The 12,434-nt window shown below is 35.5% G+C and overlaps 1 protein-coding gene across 1 annotated transcript in view; it reads left to right on the top strand.

Annotated features, from left to right (window-relative positions):
• The window catches only part of LOC129229832 (zinc finger protein 395-like), a 146,721-nt gene that overhangs the window by 112,471 nt on the left and 21,816 nt on the right, over positions 1-12,434 (top strand). Inside the window, 1 exon segment of the mRNA XM_054864205.1 lies at positions 1,153-1,355. Within this exon segment, the coding sequence (XP_054720180.1) occupies positions 1,153-1,355 (203 nt within the window).

Here is a 12,434-nt window from a genome sequence, read left to right as displayed (position 1 = left end):
GATAACTTTTGCCGAAAAAGAACATAAACAAAGTTTTAAATTTTGAGTAACAATCCAAAAGAGTAATTTGCTAAAAATTTTGAGTAAAATAAAAACATTTACAACAGCAAAAAACCAGACGACGACAAGAACAAAAGGACTTTGTGAGGTTTAAGATGATACATGTTGGGCGATTTTGTAAGTTTCATTGAAATCAAGACGTTAGCTCGATTTTTAAAATTACACTTTATTGAACAAAAATTGACATAGAATGCAAATAAAAACTTCACTATTTGGTGAAAAATAATTTGACAAGAAAATTGTGTGAACAAGAGCAGGCATTAAAAATAATTTACGTGTTGCCATCAAAATAAAGTTCAGAATATTCTATTCAAATCTAACCTGGCAGCGGTGTAAAGTCTTCCAAATCGTAATCACAGCATTACAAAGCTGCCAGGTTAAGTTTGCCCCAACTAAAGGCTGAAACGAATTTGTATCAAGTCGATAAATAGGTCAAACCAAAACAATTTGAATCGCCGAAAAACAAAGGGGTGTCAGTTGAAATAGAACGAATAGCTGGAAGGAACTGTAATGTTTTGAGGAAGAGATAGTACTAGTAACCCCGATTGGTGCTCTTATACAGCATTATTTGGAAAAACTCTTAAATGAAAACCTTCCTACCGTCTGAACTTTGCATTCGTTTTATTCGAATAGTAAAAAAGTCCACTTACATCCTTTTGCTTCTCACTACATCATTTTGTCTAAATATTCTCCTTTTTGCTTTTCCAAACCGAGCAACGCATTGTGGGGAAATTACCTGTTGTAACTCTCTTTGATTCAGATTCACATTTTTTCGTGATATTGTAGTCTACAGATTTTAACATTTAGTGGTTATGCCATCATATTCATAACAATTCCCATAGTGAAAGACATTTTGGACAACGAAGTCCAAGCAAGGGTATGTATAATCGCTCCTATCAAATCTTTTTTGACTATATCCACAAATAGCAAACTGCAACCAAACTTCAATCAAAATATTTATTCCCTTTTACTCCCAACCCCTTCTCAGAGTGGATACATGCTATAATTATTTCAAGTATGTTTCGAAACATTTATATATATATTTGTATATAATATTGCATCACTAATCGTTTATTCTCTTTATCTGCTTAGGTTGGTCTCCTCCGATGCAGTTGGCCGCTAGTAGCAGCTCTGGAGCATCCAGTTGGTGTTCGGGGGGAGGAGGCAGCACAAGGGCCACTCCCAGTCCCCCAATGGACCCCCTCCACGGACAGACGGACGAAGGTATTGATTCGGATGCCTCTTCATCCCTGGCCGCAGATGATGCCGCATTTCCAGCACCCCCTAAGAGAAAGGTAAATAAATACCAACATAGTCATCTTAATCCAAACAGAGTTGGTGTTCGAAGTCACTTGGCATTTACTGGTTTTGCAATACTGTCGAAAACGTTATTATTGAAGATTCTACTGATGGTCTATTGCATACAGTGTGCCAGCAGATGAACTTTTTGTATATGCTAACGTTATTGTTGAACTAATTTGCAAGTTTTGATTTCACAACCCACAGAAACTTTTACATTTCTTATTGTTACCGTTAGAGAACTGGAGAATTTTAGCAAATTCGAATTCTCTAAACATGGAACAGTTTAACAGTGCTTATGTTGTTGCTAAAGGAAAAAGCAATGTTGTTTCAGCACGAATTCGTGTTTTGAGAAAAGTTTAATTCGTCAAAAAAGATTCTAACATTTTTTCTTTAAATATTTGTTTGTTTATTTAATTAATTTTGTTTTCGAATTTGCAAGAAACATGCAGAGTTTAAGCTTTTTATGCGCTAGCAAGTCAATGTGGTGCTTTTTGAAACGAACAAAAACTTTCCCCCTTCAACGAACTAAGTACAATTGGTAGTGAAAATATGACTTTTATTGCTCGTTCTTCAAAATATCGCTCCAACATGCTTTTAAAATAATTATGTTAACAGGTTGTGTGGAAATCAAAGCCTCGCGAAAATATGAGTGTTTTTACAGTTATCAAATCCGGTTAGGAAATGCCCATAAGCACTCGCTCATCAAGACTTAACGTGCAATCTGTAACGGAACTGGAAAGTGAATATTTTTCTGAAGATCTCTAACAGGCCAGGTCAAAACTGTTTTCGACGATCATCATCCGCTTGCCATATTTTAGCGAAACCGAAAAGTTGCTGACGAAACACCGGTTTCGCATCGAGGCGAGAACAAAAACGGTTTCCGCTCACCTTCTCGGCGGAAGAAAGTGAGCCATTGTTGCCCCGTATCTTTGTAATCAAGAACTGGCATTTAAATAACCCAGTTTGGCAACACACAATGCTCACATGAAAATGGCCGCCGCCTGAGAAAAAGAGTTCTTTCTGTGGGTCGAGAGTTTCCCCGTTTTTTCTCTCCACTGTCACTATTCTGACCCACATATTTCCACTGAATGAGGTACGAAACAGGGAACCCCGCTCTGCTATGCCATCTAGGGCTTCCAGAGAACGGACCTTTCGGCCGGGGCCCCCTTACCCGTAAGGGAACGAGAACTAAACCACTTACGACTCTAGACACCGTGGACCCAGGTACGGACCTGACTCCGGTGGTGCCCATTGCCTACTCACTGTTCCACTCGATAGCCATTGGGCAGATACAAATCTGCTCAAACGCAAGTAAAGAGTGGTCGTTTTACATACGTGGATGCTACACCATCGTAAAACCCTCCCCATTTACCCGGGCTTGGGACCGGCATAGGGACGGGCCCGGTCCCCCAAAGACCAGACCCCAGGTATATAATCGAAACCGTAACTTACTCTCCGCATTCTTCAAATATTTTTTAAATCGTGTTCTTTGCCGCGTTCTAGGAATTTAGTAGGCCATTCAGCTGTATTTTGTTGCGAGATGTGGTCTGTAATGCTTCAGGCTAAACCAGCCGTTTTGTAGCTAGAGTGCTCGGGTTAATTTGCTCCAGTGACTTGATAAGAATTTCAGCCTTTCAAATGAAAAATGTATGCAAAAGAAAGTTTTAAATTGATCATCGTATGCTACACGATTTTTAAACTCGCATGTATTTTGATTTTGATGGAGTCAAGATGTTTTTACAAGAAATAGAAGTAAAATAAGAAAAAAACTTTAGATATTTTTTTCTTTTATTAAATGAAGAATGGTTTTAAAAAAATGCTAATGATTTTTTGGAGCATGGTGGAGAAATTTAGTTGCTGATCAGTAAAAAATTAATTGAGGCATTATCAAAAAAGAAAAAAAGAAAAAAAAGAAAAAGAAAAAAAAATTTATTCTTCTGCAGCTCTTTCTACTACAGTTGCAAAAATAAAATGTATAATTTTAATAATTATTTTTTTTTTCTACAAATTGCGAAATGCTGTTTTTCACATTTTATTATTATTCTAATCATTATTCACTTTTATTATACTTGCTTTGCCTATAGAAACGAGAGGGGAAAATCTTAGAAATAATAGGGAAAATGATTGTTGATCACTATTTTTTCTTCTCTTTTTCTCTACTTCGATTACGTCTGTGCAAATAGTACTTCCTCCGGAGGATATTGAGCGTAATCGATTTGTTGTGCTTCGATTTCTTATCAGCTGTGTCGTGACTGCGGAAAGTGACGAACGACCCAGTTTCGCGGATGGACGCTTTTCCTTCAATCATCATCAAAATCGTTTCTTAATTGTTCATTGAATTCTGATTTGCCGCCTGATTTTTCCTTTATTCTTTGATGGATGATGAACAAAAACAAATGATCTTATGAGTCAGTTCTGATCTGTCTTTTGAGGCAATAAAAATGATATTAATTTTCGAAGTAATTGTCGTTACACGAGAGATATTACTTCGGGAATAGGGAATTTATATCATGCTGCCAATTTTCTTTTTTTTTAAAGGTTTGTGAGATCGAGATAGTGTGCTACCACATGACACGTGAGATAAAATTACATGAAAAACAAAAAGAAGATGCCGTTCTATTCATTTGAAAATTTTCTCGCAATGTTTTATTATTTGGACAAATTTCCTTTGAAACATTTATTTTAAATGAAATACTTGGTGCATTTTGTTATTTGTGAAGCAGTCTTAAATCGAAATCTATCGTAATTGATGTATCATACTCGTAAATCGTTCTTTTACTCTTATTTGAATGAAATCGATGAACTGGAATCATTATTTGGACATCACCGCCCATATTTCTCCAGACCCTAACTCCTCCGAACATATAATGTATTACTTCAAGTGTCCCTGAACTTGAGTTTTGAAATCAGGAATTGAGGTTTAACATAATAATTCGCTGCGAACAATTTTCCAAAACATCACCGTATTTGGTAATTGTCGGATCGTTCTTATATCCAACGGTTGAGTTTTAAATGCTTTGAACCGGCTCAGCTCAGCAATGAAAAAATAAAAAAAGGCGTTTAAGTAGCAGCTTCTACTAAACTTGATCTCAAAATGTATATGCACAACTTGAATTCAATTTGATGGAACTAACTTCAAAACAAAGACCTTATTACGACTCTCGACTGCGTAGGAGTAGAATGTGATGTGTGAATGACACAGACTTTCGTGGGCGAATAAGTCTTAGCAAATAATGTTTCAAAAGTTTTTTTTTTTTTTGCTGTAGAACGCAACATATAAGTAAAAAAATAAATAAATAATGAAAAAAAAAAGGGAAGAAAAGTCTTCTGAGATCGACGAGCGATGACAATTCTCGACTCCCCGGCCTACATGATGCGGTATGACCAAATATATGACTTCACCGGCTCTCGAAAAGTGGGAGAAGACAACAAAAACAGATTATCAAAACACGTGGGCACGAGCTCGGATAAAGAGTTGCCAACGGAGGCTCGTAAACAACTCGTTTTTTTAAGTCATTTTTTTCTTTCCTCTTCAGAATCTCTTCCCCTCCTCCTCTCTTCCTCCAACTTCACAGTGTGATCTGGGAGAGAGCCAGGTTTTGGGTGGGTGCGGTCGCCTTTCTCTCGCTCCCCAAAGTGGATAAACAAGATTGGATATTTTTTATATTTTTTATCATTATTTTTTACCACTGGCATTACTCTCGCCTAATCCGGGCCTCAATTCTACCTTTGCCTTGTTTTTATTGCTTTCTTCGTTGGTGTGGGTGCAGAAGTTCGTGATGTATCGCATGCTTAGTAATCATGAAGTGGTCTTGTAATTGAGGCAGAGGGAATTATTGGATCGTAGGCATTTCGGTTGGAGAGGAGTTTATTTCACTACGAGAGCGATTTAGATGAAACAACCCTTATTACAGTTCGTTTGCTGACGACCATATCCGAATTGCATCCAACCGACCGATTGTAATCAACATCACGCATTGCTCTGGATTTTACTTAATTTCATTGACCAAATAGAGTAGGAGAACTCTTTTAATTGGGACCTCGTTAAACTGAAGTCGACTTTCTTGAATTTCATGTATTTCATTTAGTAACTGTTTGCAACACTGTCAATTACTGTAATGTATAAAACGCTACTGACTTCGTAAGCAGAATCATTCAAATCACACACAAAAAGTAAATTATTTTTTCCAACATAATTATTTAGGCTTAAATTTAAAGAACAAAACATAAAGTTAACTGCATCATTAATATCGCAACACATATTAGAGTTTACTTTTTTATATCTCATTAAAATAGGTTGGGTGGCGTGGTGGTAAGGCGTTGACTTTCTGTGCCATGGTCCCAAGTTTAGACCCGTGGAGGTCAGTCAGGGGATTTTCTAGATCTAGAAAATCGTCAGAGCCCATGTCGTATGATTATGTGGCATGTAAAAGATCTATGGGTATACCTTTAGCTTTGAATGATTCCGGAAAAATTAAGTTCTTAGTGCAGTTTCGCATCGAAGAGAGAGACTTAGACTCCCGACTACGACTCTTTTACGCCAAAATCAGTCCGCTCCTACTCCGCAGCCCTGCTGCAAAAAAGGTTTGTGAAGTTGACAGAAAAATGACCGACTCTGACTCATGGAATTTTAGAGCCTCCGACTCCTTTACTTCAAGAAGAGTCCAACTCCGATTTCGACCCGGAGTTTCAAAACCTTCGACCTCCGACTCCTACTCTTTTACTCCAAAATAGGTCCGGCTCTGGCTCCGCAGCCCTGTAACAAATTAGGGTTGCGCTACTATCAACTTAAATAAATCTTCGACATTTATTAATATTACTAGTTTATAATTATTACAAAAATTTCTGGCAGATCAAGACACTTCGTGAAAATTAAAAGTAGCTCTTTATTTTGGTAAAGTTGCACGTCTCTGTTCAATTCGCAACTCCAGAGCTCGAATACGCTACCTTGCGGTGATTTACAAAACTGCCGAAAAAACTAAAACATTGCGTTCCACGTATTCATTTTGGACAAAAATAAAGTTTGTTATGAGTTTTTTTCTTTTTTTTATTTGCGTAATTCATCATTTGGAATCGCCATCCGCAACAGCGTAATATGAAAAATATCTGATATAAACTGTGAGTACACATTTTATTTATCTTTATCTGAGTGAATTTGAATAAATATCAGTTTTCCAATTCAATGAAAAAAAGTGGACTTAACAACAGTGACTGGACACTAGAGCCATGCTGAAAAATTACTGCTTTTCCTTAACCTAATTCCACATAAATGATTTAAATAACCTTGTTACTATAGCACCCAACTGAAATGGACAGTATGCAAATAAATTTTCTTGAAAATATTTATCGCAGAACAAATTGAAAAATCCAGAAAGAACGTTAAGAATTTGAACAATAAAAAATAAAAGCTTGGAATTTTTATCGCTAAAATATCGCGCCAACTTTGGTTTATTGCTCTGCAAAAGCTGTCATTATCAGTGGAAGAGTTTCGCCAAAAATCTGTTTATAGGGTTATAGTTTTAGTATTGTGTGAAAGAATAATGTATCTGGACAAGATTTCGCATATCAGTTAAATCATTTCCATGACGAATGAATTAAATGCATGATGATTTCTTTTGATATCCAATCATATAGTCATATAAATAAATTATCTAGTGTTAAATGTTACTCTTGACAGTCTGTCACGTATGTGCACTATGTGAGAAAAATGTCAACAAATGCCGGAAATGTCACGAAATTGGACATAATATGTACTAATGTATAGAAAAAAACAGTACATAATGAAAATGCTGTTCGAAGCGAACCAAAAATTTATGACTACCGAATTCAACTTCGTGAAAATGGCTGCTTCAGAACAACTTACTGTGTGTTCTGCATTATTTTTTTACTTTCGTAATACTTTTTGATTTCTAATCTCTTTCTACATGGGACAGAATAACCAAAACACTTTGAAAAATCTTTTCAAATGAATAAAGAACAAAAAATCATACATGCGAACAAATATTTCTGTCATTTCCTAAGTTTAGAAGCAATTTATACGTTACGGCGTGCGTTTGTTTTATTTTTTTCATCCGCCATTAGACAGTGACTGCAGCGTCCCCTATAGTTAGTTGGAGTTGCGAATTCAAATGAATATGTATTGTGAAAATATATCGTCTGCTTTCAAAAAGCAATATTATTTAAAAAGGATTAAACGAAGAAGAAGAAAACAAAGTAGAATAATTCAATTGCGCTATTTTTTAATTAATCGTCTGCGTAAATTTATTTTCATTATATTTTGGAAACATCTTTTAACAGTTAAAAGTTGTCATTTTTCCAAGAATATTCGATCGATCAATTGTGTTCTGAGTTAGTGAAGGTTTTCAGCTTGAATTATTGGGATGTGTTTTTATTTTATGCATCGTTGTAGTTAAATTGTGTATATGTTTAAAAAATAATATTGAAAATATCCGTATGTGAGTTATTAGAAAACTTGAACGGAGTTTTGAACAATGTTGAAAGATAAGTTCTAAAAGGTATCATTTCTGATTATTGTTACCGGCATAGGCGACGCCGCGAACCTTTTGCCAATTTTAAATAAATTACTGATACAAATACAGGTCCGTCATTTTTGGCAATCTCAGAGGATTTAATTCTCCCCCCCCCCCCACACACACTCTTCTTCCTGGATTTTAAAATATAATGTAACTGCATTTTTCATGCATTTTGATGTTTCTTCCTTAAAATGACGAGCATGTACAAATATATGCTTAAAGTGTTCCGTTATTGATTGAAAATTTATGGATTCCTGTTTCGTGTAATCTATGTTTTGAAATTATTTCATACGCATGCATACTAGTATTTAAATTAAATCATAAAGGTAACAAATATTTATTCTCAAATATAAAACTTGTTTTAAACTCATCTGCTGTTCGCAGGAGCTTGGTGAGAAGGCTACTCGCCAACAAAGCAAACGTACACAAAATACTTAAGAGCCGTTAAAATAATTCCTGAAGTAATAATGTGTTTTTATGGAACTAAAAAGTTTTTTGCATTCACATGATGTACTATATTTCATTACATTTTTAGATAAAATCAGTACGAAAACTTAGAAAATTATAGACAACTGTGGGGTATGTACTCATTGAATGCTTAGTTTTGTTGCTTTTTATTTATTTAGAAGTACGTAAGAAACATTCGTACGTGCGTGTGAAAAGTCGCTGGTCCTCCTGGTGTGGCCTTTTTTTCACAATTGGTAATGCAACAAGAGTGTACCATTGTTAAAAATATAAATTTTCCTTCATTCAGTCAATTGTTTATGAACATTGATGGCTTCAGCTAATGAAAGTCTTGTTCAAGGGTTACGGTTAATTCGAAATTGCTGCACACGTCACATGGTGCTGTGGCTGCATCGGGATAATATAGGGTTGCACTCTCTCCATCTATTTCTTCTGAATAAGTTCTGCTATACTGACAAAGGTATTGGATTCGCGAATTTTTCAAATTTTAACGGATTTTTCCGTTTTGAGGTGCGCCGAACCAATTCAGAATATTTTGGGAAAATGTCTGCGTGTGAGTTTGTTATGGGAACGAATTTTGAGACCACCCTAAGAGCGATGGCGCAACTGCTTACATGCTAAGAGTCATCCCCAAAACAAGAGACACCCGCCCCCCCCCCCCCAAAAAAAAGGAGACCTACTAAAACAATCCCCGTAAAATATCAATGGCGCAGGCTGCACCATGACTCCCCCATGAGCATCCCTGGTAAATGGTACGATTGCAATTTTAAAGTACAAAATAACGGATGATATTCAAAATATGGCAGCATTTTTACAGTGCATACTTCAGTCTTATTGAATGGCTGATAACAAGACGGGAGACACCTGTCCTTGGATGACTTCATTTATGTTTGGGTCGAAAGGTGAGAAATTCTTATATTAGTAGAATGCCAAAAACCGCCATTTGCAAAGCAAACCGGCTATCTTCAACTCTATTTTAACAATTGAAATCGTTTAATCATTTGCAGATCGAAAGTTATAGTACCAGAGCCAGACTTTTTTTTTTTAAGTGCAATTATTCCACCTCACTTCACCTTCAGTTTATTACAGTTCAGACACAGAACCAGTTTGCTGTGACAAAATGTTGTTGCAAAATGACTTAATTTTACAAAACCTAATCCTATGTTTCCCACACGCCTGAAACGGCTTGAAGTTGAAGGTCGTTAAATTTATTTCGCCTCTTCCTTCAAGAATTTGAGATTTCGTCATTTTTTGAGAAAAGCCCCATATCAGGTGCGGAACAAAGAGAGGAAAGACGATTCACTGGTACATTTCTGCACCTGGAAAGTGGGTCAAAGTCGTGGCATACCCACAGATGGATGTTGCAGTGACGTCATCCGTACCGGAAGAAGGAGGGGATATCTTCATGTGAGAGTAACGTAAGAAAGAGAAATTTTCTAATCGACTGCGAAGACTCGATCGTGAAACTTTCAGCGGCGTTCCTAGCATAAGTGACACCCGGCCGGTAATTTGGGGTGTCACCCCCCCCCTCCCTCTATAAACTCAAATTTAAAAAAATAATAATAATAAATAAAAATTTATCTAGACATGAAATTTATGCAATTTTCAGGAACAACTGCATTTGTGCTTTACGAAATTTTGACTGGGCTAATATACAAAAAACAAATAACAGTAGGGGGTCTGGGTGTTTTCCCCCGGAAATTTTTCAAATTTGTAGTTTTTAAAATGCATTTTAGCATCATATTTTTCAAAAACTTGCAATTCCACTTTGGATGTCACCCCTAGGTGGGTGTAAACTGGAGCGTCAATTTTCTTTATTCAACGGACTTCCATTAAATTTTTAGCACGGGCATCGCTGTGCGGGTACTGCTAGTTTAACATAATTCAAATTTTTCGGACATCGTGCTTTGAAATTTTTTCTTGGGATGCATAATAGTAAATAAATAAACATTGAAAAATTCCACTTTTATTATTTATTTATTTACTTTAACGGACAGTATAAAAATTTAATTCACATTATTTTTTTTTCTCAAATAAGAAAATTATTCACTTCTTACCTCGTCAAGGAAAAGGAAAGCTTCCTTTGCTTCTACAAAAACAGAGCATAGCAAGAAATCACAAAAAATTCCTTTGCTAAAGTGAAAATTAATTACTAATCTTAGAGAAATTTCAAAAAAAAAATGTTGCGTAAACTACACTTATAAGAAGCCAACCAAATAAATGTTAAGTAAAATTTTTGATATAAATCAGTTTTTGAAAAATAAAAATATAGCTTTTAAATTGTAAATATCTTCAACATAGTTGATCAACCTGAAACGAAGCAGGAAATCCCTTTAAAATAAATAACCTGTGTTTAAGTTCTATAAGTAATAAAAGTGTTTCACCTAATGCTATTCTTTTAACATATTTCTAAAAATTATTTAAAAGTAAAAGTTTTAAAGTCTTGATAAAACTCCAAATACGCCCAGACATTATCCTCAGTTTAACACATCTCGCCTTAGCGTATGAAAGAGCAAATGCATTAAAAAAGAAAAAGAAACGGGAAGTGCTGCAATGTTCAAGCGAAACGAGGAGGAATGGTACAATCTTGCGAATGCGCGCGTCTGTCGCAAATGGCCTCTGCCAGGAAAAATATTGTTCCCGAATGGCCACCATCAGATTCACTTCATTGCCTTTCGAACGTCCTCCGTGTTCCTTAATCTCTGTCGCAGATGGAAATGGATTTAATGAAGCGTTGGGATCTCTTTTCATTTGAGTGAAAGAGTCAATAAATAATTTATTGCTACTTTGCGTTTGCAATCACTGCCGAGAGCAGCTCTTTTAACTTTTTGGCTATGGGATACTTACTTACGTCGGAATGACCTGTAGTAGAAGTTTATTTCAATAGACTGAACTTTGGAATATCAGTGCAGTCGAGTGAACAGTATGGTTTGAAAATCTCCTGATTAATCTGATTTTTGTTGCTCTAAATTTTTTTAGTGTTGTATTCGTGCATTTCCAAGACAAAAATGATCAAACGTTTTATACATTGGGTGTCTAAAAATGATGACACATTTTTTCCAACACAATTAACCCCTCCCTCCTTCGTCACAAAGTGTCACAGTCACTCCCCCCCCCCCCCCCCCTCCTTCCTCGTCACATGTCATGCTATTTTTTTTTTTTTCACGAACATGTCATCAAACAAAATGTTTTCTTATTCAACCAAAATGTATGATGTCACACTTCTTGTCAAGCCTTACCTCCCCCTTGTCATAAACTGCCTCAATTTCAGGAACTCCTTTCGTCAGTCACAGCGTGACATCATTTGTGGGTGGGGCGATCCCAATGGTAGCTTGGTAGAATAACAAGATATATATATATATATATATATATATATATATATATATATATATATAAATATATATATATATATATATATATATATATATATATATATATATAAAATATTTTTTTTATTACATTATAAATATATCTTTTTCTTAATTTCAAATGGCTAGACAAAAAAAAAAAAAAAAAAAAACTCATTATAAAAGAAGAAAGTTAAAGAAAAGGTCAATGTCTTTTGCAGTAGGCGTCTGGCCATCCAATACCTCTAAACTTCTGAGCAACCACATAGAGTCGAGCACTTCTTGAGATGGTGTCTGTCCATTACCTCGTTTTTCTTGAAATAATTGACAAAATGGACTGTCATAAATGCAAATGCATTGTAGGTGACTTATGTATAAAAATCAAAAGGAATATTTCGGGAGCATTAAATAACGTTGTTTTACGTATCTGTTTTTAAAATTAAGGATCCATGTGTTGACGCCAAGGGATTGACGACTCTTTTCTTCTTTCAGAAGAATGAACATTTCCAAAGTCAACTTTCTTTCCTGAAAACACGACTGACACAAGTCGTTTCTTTTTCATTTCCAAGTTATTTTCGCTTAACTAGGCTAATACTTGATTACCTATTCTTTTATTTTTTTAATTTAACGTGTAAACTCGCACAGCAATTATCACATATAACAGGGGTTTCGGAAGTATTTCAGTTTTCTCCTGTCATGCTTTTCCTTTCTATGAACGAAACTTGAT

Source organism: Uloborus diversus, chromosome 9 (assembly GCF_026930045.1).
Source record: "Uloborus diversus isolate 005 chromosome 9, Udiv.v.3.1, whole genome shotgun sequence".
Classification (NCBI taxonomy): domain Eukaryota; kingdom Metazoa; phylum Arthropoda; class Arachnida; order Araneae; family Uloboridae; genus Uloborus; species Uloborus diversus.
Note: the sequence above shows the minus strand (reverse complement) of the source record. Positions and strands in the feature narration are given on the sequence as shown.